The sequence below is a fragment of the Rattus norvegicus genome, chromosome 1 (assembly GCF_021556685.1).
Source record: "Rattus norvegicus strain SHRSP/BbbUtx chromosome 1, alternate assembly SHRSP_T2T, whole genome shotgun sequence".
Taxonomy (NCBI): domain Eukaryota; kingdom Metazoa; phylum Chordata; class Mammalia; order Rodentia; family Muridae; genus Rattus; species Rattus norvegicus.
The window spans coordinates 166,483,957-166,507,285 of record NC_141534.1 but is presented as its reverse complement, the minus strand read 5'-3'; the positions used below and the strand labels follow the sequence as shown (position 1 = coordinate 166,507,285).

Sequence of the window (23,329 nt, the reverse complement as noted above, 5' to 3'; positions counted from 1 at the left end):
GCAATGCTGGATGGAGGGTCAAATCCAGATCCTGGCAATTACTGTACCACTGACCTATATTCCCAAGCCCCTGGTTTGTGTTTTATTTTGTTGGATTTGATACAGGGTCTCGCTCTGTAGCCCAAACTCTCTTTGAATTTAAGACCCTGCAGTCTTAGCCTCCCTCGTGCTGTAACTCCAGGAATGGGCCCCTTTGACCTGATACGGTCCATTCAGTCTAAAGCCCCTCCCAGAGTGAGGAGTGGGCAGAGGCCCAGGGGGTGGGGACAGAAGTGATAGGAAAGAAGCTATCTCTGAGATGTCCCCTTACAGAGTAGGTAGGGCAGTGAGCAGGCAAGAGGGGAGGAGTGTGTGTGTAACTGTCAGAGTGTGGTAGACATGAACCCGCTGTGCACTTGGAGACACATGGCAGCCTTCCCAGGCTGCTGTGACCCGTAAGCAGTGCAAAATTGCCTTTCAAAAACTTCTCTATGAGAAGACTCTCGTGTCGGTGACCCTGAGCCCCCTGGTGCCCTCAGATCTGAAGTAAGAGCCAGTGAGGGCCTGGCATGAGCCTGAGGACTGAATCTGAACTAAGCACCCCATTTCCAGGTCACTTGAACCCTTGGACCAAAATATCGGGCGAGTTTTCACTGTGCTGAGAAATGCTGCCGACCTGACCTTGCTCTTTCTAGCCCAAGCTGACACTGTCCCCTAGACTCCCTCGCTTCTCTGCAGCTCCATCTTTCTTCCATTTAGGCTGGGCTGGGCTTGTGACCTCTGAAGACACGCACTCACTGAAGCCCATCTCCGTCTTCATTAAGCCAGCCTGGCAGACGCTTGGCCCTAATTCATGGGCATGGCCTTTCCTGGGCTGAGAGAAGTGCGCAGAGCAGTTAATAATGCTGTGCTCAGGCACTTGGCCACCTTCTAAACCCCTCCTCCACAACCTTCCCTACTTGGTGCGCCCACCCGCTTCCTTCAGCAGCTTTTCCAGTGGTACCGATAGGTGGCGCGCAACTCTCTCTTCCTTGGAGGGCGTGGAGATGGAAGGTCAGTTTACGGAAGCCCACCCATTCAGGATCCAGACTGCACCACCACCACCGCCTTGATGGTCTGCCCTGAGTCTGAGTACCTGCCGGGCCCATCACCTCTGAACTCAACAACCTCTTATTCCTGTGGTACTGGTTCCGAAAGCCAGGTGGAAGGCCTGGAGAGGAAAAGGAAAGCCCGAGATTGGGGCATGGGCTGGGGGGAGGAAGTGGAACACACACACACACACACACACACACACACACACACACACACACACACACACACACACACACGGGCAGCAACAGAAGCAGCAGCAGCAGCAGCAGCTCCAAATAAGTTGCTGGAGTTCTGACCTGACTCCTTGGAGGTAGCAGCTATGCTGGGGGCTATGTCTGCCATGAGGGAAGCAAGAGGCTGATTCTGGATGCTGGAGATCAAGTCCCTGACTTTCAGTCCACCCTCCTGCATCTGCAGAGCACACTGAGCACAGGGTTCACATAATCTAGATCTTACTGCTGCCCCAGGTCCAGACGGTGTCATACAGGGTCACCGTGAATGTGGCCCTTCATGCACATGATGTTAGGGAAGCTCTAGAGTTGACCACTCAAACTGGGAAGCTGTGGTGTAAAAGGACTCACTATTAATAATCACAGGGGAGAAATTAAAAATAGTAACAGTTACATGGAAATCCAGGCATGGTAGCACACACCTATAACCCTGGGTGTCGGGAGGCAAGGCAAGAGGACTACCACAAGTCTGAGGACATCCGAGGACAGAGGAGACCTCAAACAACCACAGTAGTGGGGCTGGAAAGGTGAGCCCATGGCTCTGAGCATTTGCTGCTCTGGCAGAGGACCAGAGTGAGGATCCAGCACCCAGGGCAGGTGCTCACGACTGTTCCAGAGCCCCTGGCATCCTTGTCTGGCCTCCTCAGATACCCACACAAATACACAAAATGGACACACCAGATATATAAATAACATTTACAACTTTCCCATTTAAATTTCAAAAGAAGAAAAAGAGGAAGAGGAAGAGGTGGAAGAGGAAGAGGAGGAGGAGGAGGACACTGAGGAAATGACTCAAGGGTTAAGAGCACTTGCTACTCTTCCAATGACACCAGTTTAGTTCCCAGAACCTACATTGGGGTCACAACTGCCTATAAATCCGGATGTAACGGGTTTGACACCATCGTCTGGTCTCAAAGCCCCTGTGCGTACATTTCATGCGCATACAGACATAAACACACACAAAAATAAAAACTTAAAGTTTGTATTTTATTTTTAAATAGGCAGGCTTGATTGTTAGAGTGCTTTCCTAGCATGCACAAAGCCCTCCCTCCATACAGGGAGACATAGTAGTACATGCCTGTAAGTCCAGTGTTTGAGAGATGGAGGTAAAAACATCAGAAATTCAGGTAGGAAGTAGGAGGTTCAAGGTCATTCCGGGGAACGTGCAACCTTGCTTTTAAAGTAGATTAATCAGACATGAGAGAGTGTGAGTGTGTGTGTGTGTGTGTGTGTGTGTGTGTGTGTGTGTGTGTGATTGAAGGGGGACAAGGAATAATTAGAAGTATGTAGGCTGCAGACTTCAGACCCAGTGACTTTTGACAAGGTATCAGGAGGGAGGGAACCGCTGCTGGTCTGGACTAGATAGTCTTCAAGAGCTGTACAACTAATACCCTCCCTTTCTTTCTCTCTGCCATGACAGTTCCTCCTCACGTTTCAGTGATGCCACCAGCTGTCCCCATGTCTTCCCACCATAGCATTGGGACTGCATCAGTGATGTGTATCTGGACCCTCGCCTGCACTGGCTGCTTTTCTTGCCCCTTGCCCTAATCAGGACAAGGATAGAACTGTCTCACTTTTATGTCCACATCCTAGTACATAGACAATATTTTCAAAACTCCCTGCTCTTAATCCTACCCCCACAGACACACAAATTCAGAGGGAGAGGCATCACACAGGACACTCTGACCTCCCTCTCTGGGCTTCTCTAGACTCCCACAACCTCCCACCTCATTAAACTGCAATCGCAGTATATAAGATGGCTGGGTGGCCGGTTCCTCCCTACTCTTCCTCAAAGTGAATAAACTTGGTGCAGATGCCTGTGGTCCTGGCTCTTAGGAGGCAGAGGTAGGAGGATCAGGAGTTCAAGAATAACCTCAGCTATTCCAAGCCCAACCTGAACATCCTGAGACCCCAACCCTAAACCAAGCTTTTAGGATGTGACCCTGCAAAACGTGGTTTAGACTTGGCTTCTTTGTGCCATCTTCTCGGTATGGTCCTAGTTTTATGGCTCTATTTTGAATATTTTTTCAGGGTCCTGTGTAGGCAGACCCTTCCCTAGCTTTATAGAATGGGTTCTTCATTCCAGGGACCTAAAGAGACATCTATTGGCAGAGATGCAGCAGAGGCACCTGCCTTCTCCTTTCTTTGCGTGGAGGCGCCATCTGCTGGTGGAGATAGGACAGCTTTTTGCAGTCCATGGTCTGCATGAATATGGAAGCACCCAGGCAGTGCTGGGAAGCTAAGGATACTCCTTTGAGTGAAACAGAGAAGATAGATGCGGTGTCACTTGAATTTGCTATATGTCAGAGATTCTTCTAGACACTCTTTTCTTTTAACCTGCCACCATGGTGGCAGTTCTACGGCACAGATCTGCCTCACAGATGGGGAGCAGAGGTCACAAAAAAACCGAATAGTATGCCCAGGGTCATATGAACAATGAGCTTCAGACCCAGACAGCGAGCTGCACAGCCATGTTCTGGACTGTAAACAAGAGACCTCTTAGGAGGGAGGTGGGGAGTAGAGGATGGTAGAAAATGGCATCCTTTAATTGATGCAGTCACGGAAGGCCCTTCTGAGAAACTGGCTGAGAAAGACCAACCCAGGAAGAAGCAGCCAGTACCAAGGGACTAAGACCGATGATTCCAGTGTCCGCTGGGGTGAACTGTGGCCTAAGCACCTCTCTTTTCCACCACCACAGCCCCTGGCTCTGCGTGGCTCGATGGGGTCTTGCCCTGTTTCCTTCCTGACCTCCTGCCTGCAGCACCCCCTCTTTCTTTGCTTCACACTACAGCCAGACTGAGGGGGACACACTGACAGGGTCCTTCCCACTCTACCACAACAAGCCAACTCCCTTCTGAATGGAAATCATGCTCTTTGGGTTGTTTGCCTGTGACACTAGTCTATCTCGATGCCACTCTCTCAGCCCCCTTCATTCCACTAGATACCTACAGGTCCAGATTGTCTTACCCTGAGCATCCCCCTGATGTCCCAAGAATTCCCACAGCCCCTCCACACACGCCTACGTCCTTCCTATCCTTCAACACTCACTCAGACTTCCCTTTCTTCTGGAAGCCGCCTGTCTGATCCCTGTCTCGGATACCTCAGCAGAGCATGAAGACCTTCCTTAGCATGGCATTCTGTATTACATGTCAAGGCCATCGGCAGCAAGTTTAAACTTCGATCTGATCCCCTGTGAATGTGTGAGCAATTGGAGAAAGGTTGCCTGGTTCCTCTTACAAAAGCCCAGCACAAACCCAGCAAATGGTGTATGCTAATAAACCATTGTTTGTAGCAATTAACTATTAATTATTCTTGCCTTCCTCTCCTCCTCTTCCTCCTCCCCCTCCTCCTTTTTTGTTCTTCTGGAGGTCGTATTTCCCTATGCAACCAAGACTAGACTTAAACTTTTATGTCTGGTCTCCTGATTACCAAGATTGTGAGTGTGTGTACTGCTATGTCTGGCTTCTTTTATTTTTCTTTTGGGTTGAAGTTTGAATAGTTAAAAGCCACCCTTTTGGGCACATGGGTTTTGAAGAGATACAGAACAGGTCAGTATCTACTAAAAATCACCCTCCTGACACCTCCTCACAGCCAGCTTTCACAGCCCCAGCAAGCAGTGGTCTTGTTTTTCTCTCCACGGAGGTGCCTTTACACACATATTTAAGCAGAACACAGATTGGTTCTTTTAAACTTACTTTGTCCATAGTTCATCAGAGATGCCATTGTTGTATCATAGGTAGGTGGTTCGTTTATATTAGGAGTAGCATTCCACTGAGTACAAGGATATATCATTTGGTAGCTGAAGAACATTTAACTTCTTTCTAGTTTGTATTTCCTTTTTGTTTTATTTTGAGACAAAGTCGCACTAGGTAGCCCAGGAGTCTTAGCCTCTGGAGTAATCAGGCTTCAGGCAGACACCCGGTACTATCGAATCTCCTAATCTCTGAACACGGTTTAGCTCTCATTTTCTTTAGATCTGCTTCAATTTCTTTCATCAATAGTCCTTAACTTTCTGCATAAAGTTCATGTACCGACTCTATTGTTTTAACTAAGTTTTTCAGATTTAAATAATATTGTCTTTTAAATTTCTATGTCAGAGACAGCATGATGGCTTAGCAGGAAAGGTGTTTTCTGCACAAGCCTGAGGGCCTGAGTTCTATCTTTGGAGCCCACGGAAATGTGAAAGGAGGGAATGGACTCTGCCAAGTTACCTTCTGACCTCCATATGTGTGCTATGACATGCCTCCTCTATACCCATCGCGCACACACAGACACATGATAGTAATAAATACATTTAACTTAAAGTGAACTTTCAAGCCCAGAATAGTAAGTAGTACATGCTTTAATGCCAGCACTCGAGAGGCAGAGTCATTGTGAGTTAGGGGCCAGCTTGGTCTACATTCTGAGTTCCAAGACAGGCAGAGGCACATAGTGAAACTCTGTCTCAAAAAAAACTTTAATTTCAATTCAGTTCAATGTTCGATGTTACCATAAGAAAGTACAGTGATATAGTACGCTGTGTTCCTCTACTTGTCTAAATCGCCTTAATATCTCTTTCCCTTTTTTGGTAGGTTTCTTGAAGATTTTAATAATATAATCAGGTTGTCTGTGTGTGGTACCATCTTACTTCTTCCTTTATGAATGGTAGTTCTCTTTATATATTTTCCTTGCCTTGTTGTACTGACTAGGACCTATAAAAGGATGATAGCAATAGCAATGTGTGTGTGTGTATACATACATATATATATATGTGTGTGTATATACATATACATTCACACACACACACACACACTATATATATATATATATTCGTGCAGTAGTTGGTACTCTCCTTCCACCATATGGGTTCTGAGTCTGATGCCATCAGATTGGTCTAAATGTGCCTTTACAGAGCCGTCTCACCAGCCCAGCTGTGAGGTTTTGAAGATAACCCTCCCCTATTGGCTTCAGATTCTCTACGGCTGGAAAGATGGCTCACAGGTAAAGACACTGCCACCAAGCCTGACAAACCTAAACTCAGGACACATGGTGACCTCCACATGCATGCCGTAGAATACACATCCTCCAACTCATGCATACACACACAAACACACACACACACACACACACCAAACAAGCAAGCAAATAAATAAATAATAAATGTGATCTTATTCTATGTGTGTGTTGTTTTACCTGAGTATGTCTTTGTACCACATCCATGCCTGGTGCTCAAAGAGGCCAAAAAGAGGGTGTTGGGTCCCTGGAACTACGGTTACAGATGACTGTGAACTGCGGAGTTAGTGTCAGGAACGAACCCAACTGCTGACCCATCTCTCCATTACCTAGGTCTGATTTCTTACGTTTCCTAAGAGGTTTTTGGTTTAAAAAAAGTTTAAAGTGGTGGGGATATAACTCAGTTGGCAGAGTGCCTGCCAAGCATGTTTGAAGCCCTGGGCTCAGTCCCCAGAGCCATGTAAAAACAGCGTTGCATGCCTGTAATGTCAGCACTCTGCAGGTGAAGCAGGGGAATCTGGAGTTCAAGGTCATCTTAGCTCTATAGAGAAGCCAGCCTGAGATCGTTGAACTCTCCAAAAAACAATTGAAAACAACAATCATGAATGGATAGTGTTTTCAAATTTCTTTTCCTACTGAGAGAACTCTATCTCATGAATTTAAATATTTATTCCTATTTTCCTTTTCTGTCCTGAAATAAAAGGGGATTTTGTTTGTTATTGTTATTGTTGTTATTATAATTTTGTTTTGGGTCATTTTCATGCAAGCATATGAGTGTAGCAGGACCATGCCTTCATATTCCACTCCCCTCCCTTCTTGTTTAATTGTGTATTTGTTCAGAACAATATTTCCTCTCCTTCCTTGTGGATTCCTTTTTGAACCCTTTAGAAGTATTGCTTGGTTTCCAAATACCTGCAAATTTCCCAGATACTTTATTTTTTGGTGTTAATTTCCAGTTTATTCCTGTGGTAATCAGAGAAAATATTTTTATGACATAAAAAAATTAAAGTTTATTAAGAATGTTTTTAGACAGAGAAAGTATAAACTTCTGTATTTGGGAAGAATGCACGTCTTGTTTGGGAGTAAGATAACAGTCTATGATGCCAGCCAAGCTAATGGGTATTGTCATTCCGGTCTTCTGTGTCCTCACAGTGTCTTCTGCCTCAGCCAGCCACTAAGAGGGCCAGGCATAAGAGAGAGGGGCATAGAGACATTCATCCTTTCTTCTCCGTCCCCTGTTGTCTCGTGTATGTCGACACACAGAGATCGGGTGCTTTGCACATTGAGGATTAGTGTGTCTTGACAAGTTGACACTTTTATTATTACACATTTAACCCTTCCTTAACCCTGTTAACTCCTTGTTCGAAAGCCTACTTTATTGGTTATTAATATTGGCGTTAATTGTACTTTTAATTATTATTTTCAGGGCATGGCTTTCCCAACCTTTGAGGGACTGTTTTGTTCTCTTCTGTTCTGTTTTGAAGTCAGTGTCTCACGCAGCCCAGGTGGGCAAAGGCTCACTTCGAGCTGAAGCTATCCCACTGTTATGTCCCCACTACGGGATTCCAGGTGTGGACCAACACACCTGGCCACCTCCCTTCACATTTGAACAAATCACCCAGGCGGTGGCTCACACCTCTGATCCTGGCATGCAGAAGCAGGCGTATCTCTCTGAGTTTGAGGCCAGCCTGGTCTACATAGTGAGTTCCAGGATAGTCAGAGCCGCTAGTGAGACCCTGTCTTGAAAAAAAAAAAAAAAACTAAAAGAATATAAACTTTACCATTGTCTCTCTGTCTTTGTATTTAAAATGAGTTTCTTACAGACAGAATTTGGTTGGATGACAAACCTGGTCTGGCGATCTTTGACTTTTGGGTGTTGTATTTAGTCCATTTTCACTCACTATAGTACCGATGTGATTGGTTTCAGGACTACCAATTTAAGTCTTCTGCTTTCCCATAGATTTTTCTTTTTCGTGTGGTTGTTTTACATCCCCCGCCATCTTTTGGAACGTCTGAATGAATTCTTCGTGCACTATTGATTCTACTTTCCCTCACGGGCTTGGTTCTACTTCCCCGATGCTGCTTCAGGGATCATGATACACACACCTTTCCCTGGTTTACTTGGGGGTTTTCTTTCATTATTTCAAATACACATATTTACATCTTTCTTATTACATGGATGTACGTGTGTTATGTTCCTGCACATGTGTACGTGGCTGTGCATACACAACATACTTGTGGTGGCCAGAGAACAGCCTTTAGGGATGGATTCTCTCCACCCCATGGGTTCTGCAGTTCAAACTCAGGTCATCAGAATTGGTGAAGCACCTTTTCCTTCCTACTGAGCCATCTCGGCGGCCCTCAAGTACAGAAGACACAGATAAGTTTCTTTCTCTTCCCTCACTCACCTCACAGGGCAGATGCATAATGGACTCCAACTACTTGCCAGTACCAATGCTGCAGTCTTTTTTCACCTGCCATTGTCTTAAAGAACCTAAGTCAGCAGAGCTTTGCACATCTCCCCAAATCACTACCCTGTCTGCCTCCATCAATTTCTGAAAATCCAGGCTCATCTCAGTCATAATTTGCTTTCAACCTTAAAAGAAAAGAATTGCTTTTTTTTTTTTCATCAAATGTGATGTTGATGTTTTTAAATTTTTATTTACATTAGTATTCTGCCTTCAAGTATGGATTTGTATGGGTGTCAGATCCCCTGAACTGGAATTACAGACAGTTATGAACGGTCATGTGGGTGCTGGGATTTGAATCCTGGTCCTTTGGAAGAACAGCCAATGTTCTTAACCACTGAGCCATCCCTCCAGCCCTGAGATGTGTTCTTTCAATCTTTCTTCATCTGAGAATCGATTTTCCAAAGGTTCTAGAAGGGTGTTTTCTTGCCAAGTATAAAATTCTGAGTCCACCTTTCTGTTAGCCCTTTCAGATCTATTCTGGGCTCTGGTGGCTTCCCTGTCTTCTCCTGAAAAGTGCGTTCAGACAGTAACTCTCTAAACGGAAGAACGCTCCAGAATACACCATTTACTCCAGTGGCTTTCGAGAGCTTTAAGTTGTAGTAGTTTGATGATATGTATCTGTGTGTGTTTTGTCTTTTACTCACAGTGATGGTGGATTTTAACGGCCAACTCCACAGGGTCTAGGATCACCTAAGAGACACACCTCTGGGCATGTCTGTGGCAGTATTTCCAGAGCAGATAACTGAGAAGTGGAAGGAATCCACCCTCAGCATCTCCTCACAGGTGACTCACATACAAAGTGGTCCAAGGAGGGAACAGCGCTGCCTGCCTCCATAACGCCTGTGTGAGTGTGTCTACCAGAGCTGCCGCCATGGGTGTTACTGTTCCCTTTATCCCACTGATGTCAGACTCTGGCTTCTTCTGTCTTTCCATGCGGCCTGCAAACTGGCAACTCTAGGAATCCTCCAAACATTCAACACCACACTGGAGCTCCTAAGGCACCTAGATTTGTAGGTGGAATGGCCACTACTTTCTCTGCCTCTCCAGGTTTGTTCTGTTAGCTTTTACAAAAAAAATGTGTCCCCACTCCCCCAACTTCAGAAAGAATAATGCTGTCTTTTATTTTCAAGTTCAGTGACTTTTTTGTTACCTCCCTTATGGGAACCTAGCTAGTGAGCATTTTATTTGATATATTTTTAGTTCTAAAATCTTTTGCTTATTTTCCTGTAGTTTCTATATCTTTGCTTTGAACAGCTTCCTTTCTGGCCATTTAAATGACAACTGCCACCTCTGATAATCACCTCAGCGTGTAAGTTTTCTTAGAGCTGGCATCTGATTGTATTTTTTTATCTTAAGTGCTAGTCACGGTGCATGTCTGTGTGTGTGTGTGTGTGTGTGTGTGTGTGTGTGTGTGTGTGTGTGTGTGTGTGTGTGTATGTGTAGCAATTTTAGACTGTGTTCTGGTGACTGTTGTTACACTGTGCAAACTATGGGTCCTGTTATAATCGTCTATAGAATGCTAATGTTGCCAGTTCCTATCTCAAGAAACAACCAATGGCTGGAGAGACTCCACATGTAAACACACCTGCTACTCAAGCCTGGTGGTCTCAGTCCTAGCCCCAAGCTCACACAAAAGCAGACGGAGAGAACCAACTCCACAAGGTTGTCTTCCGACCTCCACATGTATGCACAGGTGATCCACCTACCCTCTCTCTCTGTCCGGTGGAGGTGTTGCTTGTTTGTTTATTGAGACAAGCTCTCCCTACAAAGCCAAGGCTGGCCTAGAACCTGCAATGGTGACCAGGCTGGCCTCAAACTTGTGGCAAGCCTCCAGCTCTGCCTTCTATGTGCAGGGATTGCAGGTGTAAAGAAAGAATTATTTACGTTTTGGGGATATGAAAAACTGATCTGAAACTGATATGAAAACCCTAATCTTCACCTTCCTCTTGCTCTGTATTTCTAGGCACCTGAAGTATTGGAGTACATTTGCCAGAATTCCTTGGAAGTCGGCTTAGAATTGCATTCAACCATAACAGGTACTGGCATGAAACCAGGACAGGGAAACCTCTGGTTCAGGCAGCAATGGCTGTATGAGTCCATTTTTGTTGCTGTTACAAAATGCTTGAATAAATAACTTGGAGGATTTATTGGCTCATGGTTTCAGATGTGTAGCAGGAGACTGTAGCAGAGTAAGTGTGGCAGTCAAAATCAGAGGGGGGTGTGGGGGGGGACTGACTACACTACCTACACTATCAGGCTTTTCCCTTCATTCTAACCTATGGGATGGTGTCACTACCTTTGGAGCAGATCTCCCCTTATTAAACCCGTGTGGAAAAGCCCTCTCAGATGCATCCTGAGATATATTTTTTAGTCCTGCAGGCACTATTTAGCCTAAACAAGCTAACAGTCAAGATTAACCGTCTGGGCTGGGGCACTGGCTCAAGGAGGACTTGCTTACCAAATATGCATGAAGAGCTGAGTCCAGATCTTCCCTACATGGCCATGTGGGATCTGTGGTGCACCTATGATCCACTGCCCCATCTGGGAAGGCAGAAACTCTTAGGGAGTTTCTAGCCAAATCAGCGAGCTATAGGTTCAGGGAGAGACCCTGTCTCCAAAAAAAAAAAAAAAAAAAAAAAAAAGGTGAAGGACTGAGGGTGTCTTCTTCACCTGTGCACACAAGACTGTGTGTGCAGTCACACACACACACACACACACACACACACACACACACACACACCCCTCAGAACTTCGACCATCACGTGCTTCTCCAGTGTTCTTCCTTTTTGAGATGCTTTGTCCCTCCAGGCCCTGCTGGGTCACCGTGGCACTACCACCCACCCCTCTCCCAGGCCTGCTACCCTAGAGAAGTGAAGACTTCCTGTCTGACTGCTGGGTTTTCCTCACACCCCACTTTCCCTTTCATCTCCAACGTTTTAACAGCAAACCTCCTGGGGCTGGAGAGGTGACTTGGAGGTTAAGAGCTCTGGCTGCTCTTGCCAAGGGACAGGGACTCAGATCCCAGCACCCACATGGTGGCTCTCAAACATCACATCGATGACTCCAGTTCCGGGCACCTGCAGCCCTCTTCCTGACTTCCCTGCGCACCAGGCATACACATGGTACATAAACGCATGCTGGCAAAACACTCCTAAACACAAAATAAAATACTCAAACACCAACAAAAGAGGTGAAACGCCCATGTCTTCCTCCTGCCCTGCCTTTCTGTAAGAGAAAAGTGGAACCATCTACCCATGGCTGCCTAGGAGAGCAAAGCTTCGACATAAATTGGTGCAATTTTTATAGGAATATAAAAAACGAGTGTCCATCACATAATCAATTTTATAAAAAATTGATCGTATTCACGAGCCTCTTTTTTTTTTTTAAACAGTCTCACTATGTAGCCCAGGCAGACCCAGAAACTGTCTCCCAGAGCTGGGATTAAGAGTGTGCACTGCCTTGCCTAGCACCTCTCCTTTCTATTGAAAATAAGACAGAATCTATTAGGATGCTGGCTGATCCTTTAGCCCAGGAGCAGTTAAAACTTGGGGAAACAAAGTGATTTCAAGAAGACCTGGCATGACAGGCTATGTAACATGGGCACAGCCAGAACCAGAGCCAGGGTAAAGCTAAGGGGACAGAAACAGGCAGGGGCTTCAACTCAGGGCAAAGCAGGGCTCATGGAATCCAGCCAATCTTTTGAGAGATCAAACGCTTGGCAGCTTAACCCCAAGGCCACAAGATACAACAGAAAACCCCTCGGGGAATCTTCAGGAGGGAGGAGACAGATGAGGCACAAAACCCATGGCAGGGCGGAGCAGGGCAGGGCTGGGCTGGAGGGTGCTTCCGGCTCTCTTCTTGTCCGGGCTTGTGAGACGAGAAATGAACACACAGCCAGTGTCCTCCATCACAAAAGGCCTTTAATGGCCTCTTGTTCAAGGTTCTTTTGCTCATTTGTCCTGTTGCAGTTGAATAAACTATAATGACTTCATGGGACAAGGGCAGCCACAGGTACAACAGGTTGACCTGGACATGGTCCAGGAATGAATGTGCCACACAAATCACCACTTCACAGAGGGTCACAGGCCTGAGGCCGCCCCAGCCACCCCTCGACACCACACCCAGGACACACATCAACTTCCACGGCTTGGAAGAGGCAGCGCAGCAGCAGTTGTGGCTGGACCTAACACTGAGAAGAGAGACCCAGGGAAGACAGGATATCCCACACTGTCATTTTGTTGTGGGCTACGTGGATCGGCCACCCAAGCCACTCACATAGTCTGCTGCATCATCCGGCCTCTCTTCTTACCCACCACCCTTATATCCCTTTCAGTAGTCCCTGTGTGGTGGGCAGAGCCTGGTACTAGCCCTTTACACATGGGGAACCTGAGGTCAGTGGGGTCTTCTAGGCCACACTTGGACTGAATAGAAACACCAGTAGGCAATGCCCTGAGCTTCAGCTCCTCACCTAGAATGCCCCAGGACATAAGCCCAGGCACGACTTTTTGCCAAAGGCTAGCCCAACTCTCACCAATGAGCTGTCCTGCAAGTGAATCCCCTTGATGCTGCAGACCAGCAAAGAGAGAAGCTGGTGGACTGTAAAAGGGGACCAGGCTCTCTTTGGGCATGAAAACCTCCTGTTGTGCACATGGACACCCACAGGTGTGGAACTGGAATCCTAGGAGATTCCCTCAAGGAAGACTTGCTAAAATGCCTCTGAGGAATCCTGCATCATAAAAGCACCTGGTGTATCTCTTACATGACCCTGGCTACCCACACCTTGGTCATGCATAACAAAATCAGTCCCGTGTTCTCCTCCTACTGCCCTGAGAATGCATCCGAGGTGGATGTTAGACCGGGCTCCTCACTCCATACATGCCACTCTCAGGACCAAGCCCCTACCTTCACCAAGCATCGGGCCCAGCCCATATCAAACTCATTCCCAAGGTGCAGAGTGACTCAACTAGAAAACCAGTGTGTGTTCTAATGCTTGGACCTGGTGACCTGAGTCCCAACAAGTATCTCTGTGTCAGGATGCTGGAACCACCCCAACACACAAAAACAAGAAGAGAACCTGTGCTTGCTGGTCTAAGATAAAACTGCAAAAATGGTGATTTGAAGTTATTCTTCAAAGAGTTTAAAAGTGAAACCTTAATAGACAGAGTTAAAAGCAGTTACTCTGGAGAAAGTAGGAATGGGGAGAGGGCTGGAAACTCGCCCCTCCCCCCTTTCCTCAGTTTCCCCCGGCAACAGCCCCCAGCGAGGCTGTGTGGAACACTGAGAGGTGTACCTGGTCTGCAGACAGTGGGTCCTAGGGACCTGTGCTTCAGCTTTGACCTCCCTTTTGGGGATGACAAGTTGGTGATATTGAGGGAGGTGCTAGTGTGCATGAATTGGGGTGACAGAGGTATGGATCTGCCCCCCATCAGTAGGTTGCTTTAGACCAGGAGGGAGCTGCCTAGACCAGGCCCAAGACAGTCTGGATAAAAAGCAGAGAAGCTTCATTTGGTCCTTAAGTTTAAAAAGAGTGAATATCAGGACAGACACGAGTCTGAGTCCTGGGAGTTAAAGGTTGGAGCCCAGTCCTTCACTGAGGGATGGGAGCCACACATACAGGCCTTCGGCATTGGTGGGAAAGAGCTGCCCCTGGGACGTGGAGTCTTCTGTGAGTGGATCCGCTAGGACTCAGCTCTCAGAGCAAGAGGTTTGGACATTCCCAAAGGTCTCCAAGGAGCTGTGGTGGTTCTTTTGATCCAGGATGGGACCTTATACTTAGAAGAGGCAACATCTCTTTCCTCTTGCCCTTGGATTTCTTGGTGGCCACAGCTCCCTGACATGTAATCAGAGCCCAGGTTTCTTGACTTCTGTGGGCTTCTGGGAGGTGAATGAGTGCAGGCTCAAATGCTCCTCCCTGACCCCCAGTCACTGACCACATCCATGTCTTCTGTGTCCTGGTTACTGAGACCCCTCCTCGAACAACAACACCTACACTCCTTCCCCAGTGAAAGCCACCAAAGCCACAATGGCTGATTATCATTGTGCCGGTTACCTAACCAGGGACATCAGGACAAAGACTGGTAAACAGAGGGCTCATTCCACAGCAGTCTTCCTGTGTGACCTCAGGCCTCATCCCTGCAGTGAGTGCACACCCACACCCCTGTAGCCATCGGCCTAAGAGTACTAGCTAGCTCCTGGCTCACATCGGATTCAAACCCACAGCAATCCCTCAAATAAAGCAGACAACGGCTATATTGTTCCAGTTAGAGGGACTGAGAGGTGGCCTTGGGGACTTTCAGGACATGATCCCTTTCACTGCACCCGATGGGGATCAGGTTGTCAGCCACTCTCTAGGACAAGCAAGCTGCACGTTGAAGCTGAAATGGCCATGGGGTCTAGCCAAACAGCTCAATTCTTATCTTTCTAGGAAATGAAATTTTCTCTTGGCTGGGGTGCTGGACAAGTCTGGTCACCATCAATTGATGAACTTTTACCAAAGCATGCTCTTCTTGCCCAGACTGGCATTAACATGTGCTCTGTGGTCTACTGGAAAGCCCCAGTGTGGGCTGTTGGATGGCAAAAGTCCCAGTCTGTCAGCACAAGCAAACCCAGTCTCACCGGACAGTCCCTGGAACTTCATGAGGCTCCTCTGCCTCCAGTTTCACTCCCAGGTGCCACCTGGCCAGGAACACCCCAGAACAAAGAAGAGCCCTATAGAGAAGCACTGGGTCACGTCACGGGATGGGGGTGGGGTGTGGTGTCTGCAGCATACCAGAGGCCAAGGCAGGAAGAGGCCAAAGAAATACATGAGCCTGTGTATCTCACCCAGGACAGCAGCGTACGACTGTGGGGTAGGGGCAAAATGACACCAAATTCCAGCCCCCTGCAGTGTAATTTCTGGGGTTTGAATTCACCTTAGAAGGGACACTGTATTCAAACTCACGTCAAGGCACTGTGTGGACGAGCTGTAGCCAGAACTGTCAATACTATCTTCTAACTTACCCCTGGCCAGAAGGTTTCTACAGACAGTGATTCTAGGGTGAGAACTGTCTTAGTGTGTGCAGTATCCTGCATAAAAGAACAAAGCTGTCATCAAAGGATGGTTTGGCTAGACTCCAACTTGATCAGGCCTGGCTCCAAACACGAAGAGGAAGCCGGGCCCTGATGTTTCCCTGCAGGTAGAGAAATTTTATTCGATCTGTGGGATAAACCCAAAGAGTGAGTGGGGATACTTAAGTGTGGGAAGCTCAAGAAACCAGACTGAGAGACCTTTTGCTTGTATAAGTTAAGGATGGGGGACGGGAGAGGTTAGCCCAAATGCTAAAGAGTCTTGTATCAGCTCCTATGGTTTTAGTGGAAGCCAGTGGAAGGCACATGCTCGCCTTACACTGTTCAAGATTTTAATTCAATTCCATGGGTGCAAAAGTGTCCAGGTAGCTCTGGCAGGGGCTAGATGCCAGAGAAGCCTGCAGTTATGATCCCAGGGCTAGCCAGGTAATATGGCTGCCCCAGATGGCTATTCTAATCTGGAAGGAGGTGCCTTGAGTTGACTGGTTCTGAGATTTAAGAGGTTCAGGGCCAGTGGGCCTGGACCATCTTACCACAAGAAATAATTGCAATCACCAGGCATGATGGACTGAAGATGGCTGGGATCGAATCTGTACAATAAAGCATGACACCAGCAGTGGCAGGGGCATGCCTGCAATCCCAGCACTTGAGACAAGAGGATCAGGAATCCAAAGTAATCCTCAGCTACATAGTGAATTCATGGCTACCCTAAACTACACGGTCTCAAAACCAAACAAAAGCTGTGGTCTCCCTTCTCAGGCATGTATGGAACTAAGAAAAGGGGAACAGAAATCGAGATGAGATCCTCTTGCCCTACTACTAAATACATCTGATAAACCTGAGGTTGTTGTCCACACACTTCTCATACAAACCTCAGCAAATAGCTCTGGGGTCAAGAAGTTCACAAAGGCTATGGCCACAACCTGACATCAGATAAGCTGACTAGGTCCGAGAGCAGCCCTGCCTAGGCAGGAAGGTGCACTCAGTGATCTGCCCTGGCCTGGGTTCTCTGAGGTACCATGAACTTCCTCTGAAGGCAGATGGAGCAGTTGGCAGCCCCAGCTCCACCTGGAAGATCAGAAAGAAGCTCTTGAGAGTCACAGAGTGACAGAAACTTGAACAAGAAACTCTTGGAATCATCTGGTCTACCTCTCGGCTTTCCAACAAGAAACTGAGGCCCAAAGGGGGAAGGGAACTGGCCCAAGGTCACACAACAAGCTAGCATCGAAGACCAAACAAGGATATCTTTGAGCATTTTCTGTTTTACCACCCGTCTGCCCTGTTACCCTGAGATTCACCCCAGTCAAGTCATACTAACACCAGCGGGTGGATACCGGCTACCCATGACTCTGGGTAGGAACAGGATCAACTCCTTTAGGAGAGGAGCCGCCTTCCTACTGGGAGTTCATCTGTATGGATGGCATCTTCTGGGAATCGGATCCCTTAACAGGGGGATGGTGGCCTCAGGCACCACTGTTTCTCCTAGCTTACAGGGCCAGTCACTGGAGGAAGCGGGAGATACTGGTGGCTCCAGCTGCCTGTGTCCCTCCATCCTGGGTTCCTGAAGGACTATCCACGATGAAAGAGGATGGATGCCTCCCTGCCCTGCTCCATCTCTTAACCTCCTCCCAGGAAACATCCTCAGTAGCTTTGGCTCACTGCTAGGGGCTGGTGTTTGTTTAAAACCCGCTTCCCCTCTCTGTGCCCACACACAAAAACTCAACAAAGCTTTGATGTCTCATCTGATCAGTTCTGACATGTGTATGGCTGGATCTGTAGCCTGCCTCGGTCTAGATGTCATCTGGTTAGAAAGCCAGTCCATTGCTCTCCACTCCTGGGGTCTATGTGCCTTCCCCATGAGACATAGGGACATGGACCAAGGATGAGGGTGTAGGGGGAGGAGTCTCTGTGGGCCTGGACCACACACAAAAACAAAGCACTGAGAATCTATTCACAGTCCTGCCCTCTCCCACCTTCAATAAGGTCTCATCTTGTAGCTGCCAAAACCGTCACCTACTAGGACTATATACATCTTCTTGTGTGTCTTGAGCCATCTTGCCCACCCCCTCCATCATTCAAACCCATCATCATTGTGCCTTCAGGCCACACCCTCCCCTTTCTGCTCCCCATCTCAAGCCAAATCCCAAGGCCAGGCAGTGTGGCCTTCCTGGGAATGAGCATGAAAAGGGGGTGGACAAGAGATCGCAGAGAGATGGCTGAGGACGTGGTCCTGCTGGCATGGTGATGCGAGGCCAGTTCTGAGACCAGAGGCTCATCACCGAGACTTGGAAGACCACTGGGGCCCCTTGGTAGAAACTGGAAGAACAAAAGGAAGAACCAGAATGGGAAGGAGACGAGAAAGCATCCGAGTGCGAGAGTGAACCTGGAGCTGCTGGGCTGAGGCTGGCCCCAGTCTATCTGTTGTTGAGGTGTGGAGAGCCGGTGCCATCATCCTCTTCGTCCTTGTCATCCTTCATGCCTTTCAGCCGCTGACGAGCAAAGTCCTCAAACACAATGTCGTCATCACTAGTAGGAGAGACAAGGAAAACGCAGTGTATTTGCAGGGGTAGACAGCAGGCAGATCCAGAGGCCTGACCAGACGATGGGAGGACTCAAGAGAGAACCTCATTCTCTAGGGTCTCGGGATGACCTCAGGCAGAAAGGTGTGCCAGGCTGACCAGTTTACAAGCCCGCTGGTGACTGTGGGGATTCTCACAAATAAACTGCAAAAAGCTTGACTCTCCTAAGGGCTAGAAAAGCGACCCATTCCTGGGGGAATGGAGAAGGTAAATAGGGGAGCAATGTGACTCTGCATCGGAATCCCCAAAGAACAAGTCCAAGAAACCTCACTTCACCTCTCAATATCAAACTAACAAGACTGCTTTGGGGAGCATGGCAGTTTCAACCAGGAAGTTGGTACTGGGCTCTAAGGAAGAAAAAGCCCATATAGAGCCTTCTCCTAGAAGCACTAACTCAGATCTCCAGGTAGGAGAGGGACTTTTGAACGGGGCATGGAAGGTGGGGATATATGGGGTTAGGTGGGGAGAGGTCCTGGTTTAAGGTTGCAGGACTAAGGACTATTTCTTTCCATCCTGTCCTTTAGGCCCAGGGAGAGACACTGGAAGTCCCTTGCCCCATAGGGTTCAGCCAGCTGAATGGGTTTCCTTGGGGCAACTTGAAACCTGTTTCTTAGATCTCACCAAAGAATCTAGGAAAGGAGGTTTGGGAAACTGGAAAGAGAGAGTAGCCTGGCCCCAGAGGTGATTCAAGCCATTGAACCAGGTCCTCTTCCTCTGGCCACTGTTTGGTGGCCCACCGCCTTCCACCGCCGGGGAATCCGAATCAGTTGGTCCTTAGGCAGCAAGAGTGACAGCACCCAGACACCTTCTCCACCCCACAGGCAGCCTCCAACTGGCATGGGTCAGGTAAGAGAGGGGAGCCCCAGAATCTGAACCAGCCCCGCGTCAGCCAGCTGAGTGGGAGCTGCAGACGGACGGACGGACTGACCGACGAACGTGCAAGGAAGACAGACCCCACCAATGCAGGAGGAAGAGGCATGGAGGGTCCTTCAAGTCACATGCAGGCAAGCAGGTTGCAGAAGAGGTGAGCAGAGGTGGCTCTCAGCAGACAGGTTAGACCAGCTGCTCCTCGGAGGTTAATAAACATTTATGCAAATGACCCCTCCACCTCTCCTGTCCCATGTCCAGCCCCACCCAAGACATCACAGGCAGGAAGGTTCAGCTTACTTGGTGTCAAGCTCTATGAGATTGGTGTCTACTGGAGTCTCGCTCTCTGGAACTGAACACACACAAGGCTTGTAAGACACACAGGGGTTAGTGGGGGTCTGGGATAATGAGAGGTGAGGAATTGGGACAGGACACACACACACACACACACACACACACACACGAGCCTCAGACTCTCTAGGGGATGGGAGGGCAAGGAAGAAAGGTGAGTGGGAGCCTCCCTGGTCAGAGGCAGCAGATACAGGGAGGCATCCATGCCCAATGAAGGCCGTGCAGGAATTTCTTGCTTGCCTGAGTTCCGCTTACTTTAAGATCATTTTGCAGCCCTGGCTGTCCTCAAACATGATCCTCCTGCCTCACACACCTCTCTGGGCTGGGATTGTGGGCATTTGCTATCATGTTGCCCTGTGTTTTTCACACTGTAACCTCTCTGAATTCAGAGTACCATCTGTGGCATCTCACCGACTACTCGTAGGCACAGACTCCATTTGTGAGAGGAACTGTAACATCCATTGCAACGGAATGTAGCCAATCTATTACCACTTTAAAAACTCAGCTAATATGGGGACTGAGATATGGTTCAGCAGTTAAATGTCCTGGGTCTTCTGGTTGTGGGTTCAATTCCCAGCACCTACAGAGTGTCTAACAAACATCTGTAACTCCAGTCACAGTGGATCTGATGTCCTCTTCTGGCCCCTGACGGTAACTTATGTATACAGTACACTGGCATACATACAGGCAAAACACCCATATGCATAAAATAAAATAAATAAATTTTTAAATTAAAGTTAAAATCTACCAGTGTGGCTTGTCTTCCACTCCTAGCCTCCCTGTCCCATGGAGAATAGGAATCAGGGCTCTCTGTCTCCTAGTTGGGTCAAAAGCAAATATTAGTTGTGTTGTGGATTCTCCAAGGACTGGGGACTGGGGAAAGGGTGATTCTGGGCTGAAGGCTAACCCAGAAAGAAATATGGTGGAGGGATAAGAGGGAGGCTGGAAAACCCCACCCAGTGACACACGGGTCCCACTCACCTTCCCGATGTGGGGGCTCCTCTTTAGGCTTGGGGTGCATTAAGGTAAAGGGCAGTTCCACAGCCACGTCACTGAAACACATACCCAATTCAGTGAGATCGGAGAGAGCCTCGGCCTTTAAGATCTGCTGCCCTGTCAGTCTGAGGCCTGGGGAGGTTATGGAGAAGCAACTACACTCCAGTTCTGCTACTCTGATCATGCCTCTTCTCCTGTACTTCCAAAGAGATAGAAGCCCCATCCACCCAGTCCCTAAAGAAAAAAGAAACAGAAAAACTCCCCTTGCCTTAAGGACCCTTTGGTTACCATGGACCAGCAACTCACACCATGGTCAGTGGGTAACTAAGGTGACCTGAGGCCCTACCCATCCCAGATCATCATGGCCTCCGGACACCACCCTTCCCAGTTTTCTCCCAATCCTACCCACCCCATCTCCCTGCCACCCACAGGCTTCAGGAACTGGGGTTCAGAGCTGTCCATGCCATGTGCAGATTCTGACACCTCCTGTGTGTGCAGGTGAGAGGGAGAGAGAGCTGGCCATCAGCCATTGTTGGTGACCAGTTCTTCCCTAAAATTATCCCTGACAGACAGGTTGAGGACAAGAGCAGGCATTTGTATGACACAGAGTGTACCCAGGACTGTTCCAAGCCCCTCCTTAGAACAACTCCTACGATCCTAGAGACACCTTATGATGATAGCCTAGTCAAAGACCAAAAGCTTAGGTTCTCGGAGACTAGCCTCTTGCTACAGATTGCACAGCCATTGGCAGTGAGACTCTGGCTCCCCCATCCATCCCCTTAGCCACTGGATGGTAAACAGAATTGAGAGGCTGATTAAAATTAGCCCCGGAGGCTTCTCACTGCTAAGGGTGGCATCATCCTAACAGAGCCTCCCTAGAATTATGAATGTCTCCAGAAAACACAGCCACATTTTACTGATCATGTTTGCAGCTGTGAAGGGGGAAGGAACTGGGTGTGGTGGACTGGTACAAGCCAGATTCAGTCAGCCTTTAATGAAGCCATACTGGATGTGACTTGAAGGACCTCAGCTCTGCTAGGCTGTGAGTAGTAAGGACACCACTGTCTCCCTGCTGGGATTCCAGTACCATCCACAAGCCTGGCCACCATAAACTCTTCGCTGTTTGACCCTGAACAAGATAGAATCGTCTCTTGATTCACTCAAAATCTCATAGGATGAGTGACACGGCCATCGTGTGACAACAGGAGGCCACCCAATCTTGTCTGGGTCACACCTACTCCTATGTTGTGGTCTGGGAGCCACGGCAACTGACTATAGTTAGCCATGAATTCTCAGTGGAGTAGAAGTTTGAAAGCCACAAAGAATACATCTCTCCAGAACATCCTAGGATTCGGGTCAGCAATTCAGATGACCCATCTCGGACCACTGCCCATACCACTGTTGTCTACAAAGGTCCTGTCACTTGCGTGGGAAGGAAAGCAGTTGAGGTGTTGTGCTTGGAGCCACATCTCCCCAGTCCGTCCTGGCAGTTCCAGGTACAGCACACCCCCAGCCTGCCATCTAAGTTAACCCTAGATCCTTCCCTCTCAGTACCCTGTGGTTCTGATCAGCTGGGTCTGTGACCCTAGGACCTCCAGGAAGGTAGACAAAGCAGGACAAAGGAGGGGCTTTACCTGGATGCAAGGTCTCCCAACAGGCTGAGTGGGCCAGAGGAAGCAGAAGAAGCGGTCAGGACAGAGTGCAGAGCGGGAGAAAAGAGAAAGGACATTCATTCACTGCTCCGCTGCCCCGCCCAAGGACATACTCCCAACCCCTGGGCAGCTGGCATCTAGGGCACTGAGGGATGGGTTTGCAGACGCCCTCGACCCCAGGACCTTCATCTGTAAAAACTAATCTCCCTGCTCCCAGGTTATCTAACAGCAAAAGGAAGACTTTGGGGGTCACTAGGATGTGGAAGACTGTGGGTCCTGCAAAGTCACAGAACACGAGATTGGGTTTACAAATGTTGTTATATAAAGTCAGTATTAACGCTGCCAGCCGCTGAGACATATTCTTTGTTCAACTGAGACAGTCCAGGATGACCTCAAACTCACAATGCTGCCAAGAATGGCCTTGAATGCCCGCTCTCCTGCTTTTCCCTCCCAAGGGCTATGACTGCAGGGGGGTGCACCATTCTTGGCTTGGAGACACTGCCCAAACAAATGCCACTGAGTTCTTCAGGAGAACTATTTAGGCATCATTTCCCCCCATCTATAAAACGAGAAAGTTAGCCAATTAGGACCCCCCCGCCCCGCACAATTCAGCTCTGGGTTTTTCAGTCTCCAAGAGTGGTGCGTGGGCACTGTGGCCTGAGACGTGAGGAAGTTCATGCAGCCCCTGAGAATCACAGCACACGGTCTGAGGACACCCAGATTGGCATAGACTGTACCCAATCCTCAGAGCCAGACCCGGGCCTAGGCTAAAGAGGAAGAGAGAGGAATAGAGATGGAGGAGAGGAGACCCAGCAGTGGAGAAGGAAGAGGAATCAGAGGAGGGAGGAGAAAACCAAGTCCTCAAGTCTCGCCTCCTTAACAGGAAGATGCAGCTAAAGGCTGGGCAACCAGGCTGGATGGGCAGGGGTTTCTGGGGAGGCTGAACTTACCCGCCCCGGGACACCACCAGCTTCACTTTGACTTTGTAGGAAACAATGATACCCAGGATTTCACGGTTGGCGCCTTCCCGCAACCTGCATGGAGACAGGGAAGCT

At 48.4% G+C, this 23,329-nt stretch overlaps 1 protein-coding gene across 27 annotated transcripts in view; it reads right to left on the bottom strand.

Annotated features, from left to right (window-relative positions):
- The window catches only part of Arrb1 (arrestin, beta 1), a 90,470-nt gene that overhangs the window by 6,471 nt on the left and 60,670 nt on the right, over window positions 1-23,329 (bottom strand). For 10 of the 27 annotated variants that reach the window (XR_015668870.1, XR_015668861.1, XR_015668869.1 and 7 more), the window contains exons 12-16: window positions 23,225-23,308; window positions 22,257-22,280; window positions 20,608-20,678; window positions 19,576-19,627; window positions 12,665-18,355 (exon numbers count right to left, since the gene is read on the bottom strand). Coding sequence is in view for 23 of the 27 variants with exons in the window: in XM_087633673.1 (XP_087489799.1) it covers window positions 18,244-18,355; window positions 19,576-19,627; window positions 20,608-20,678; window positions 22,257-22,280; window positions 23,225-23,308 (343 nt within the window). In the remaining 4 variants the exon portion in view is untranslated. 27 annotated transcript variants of the gene reach the window in all.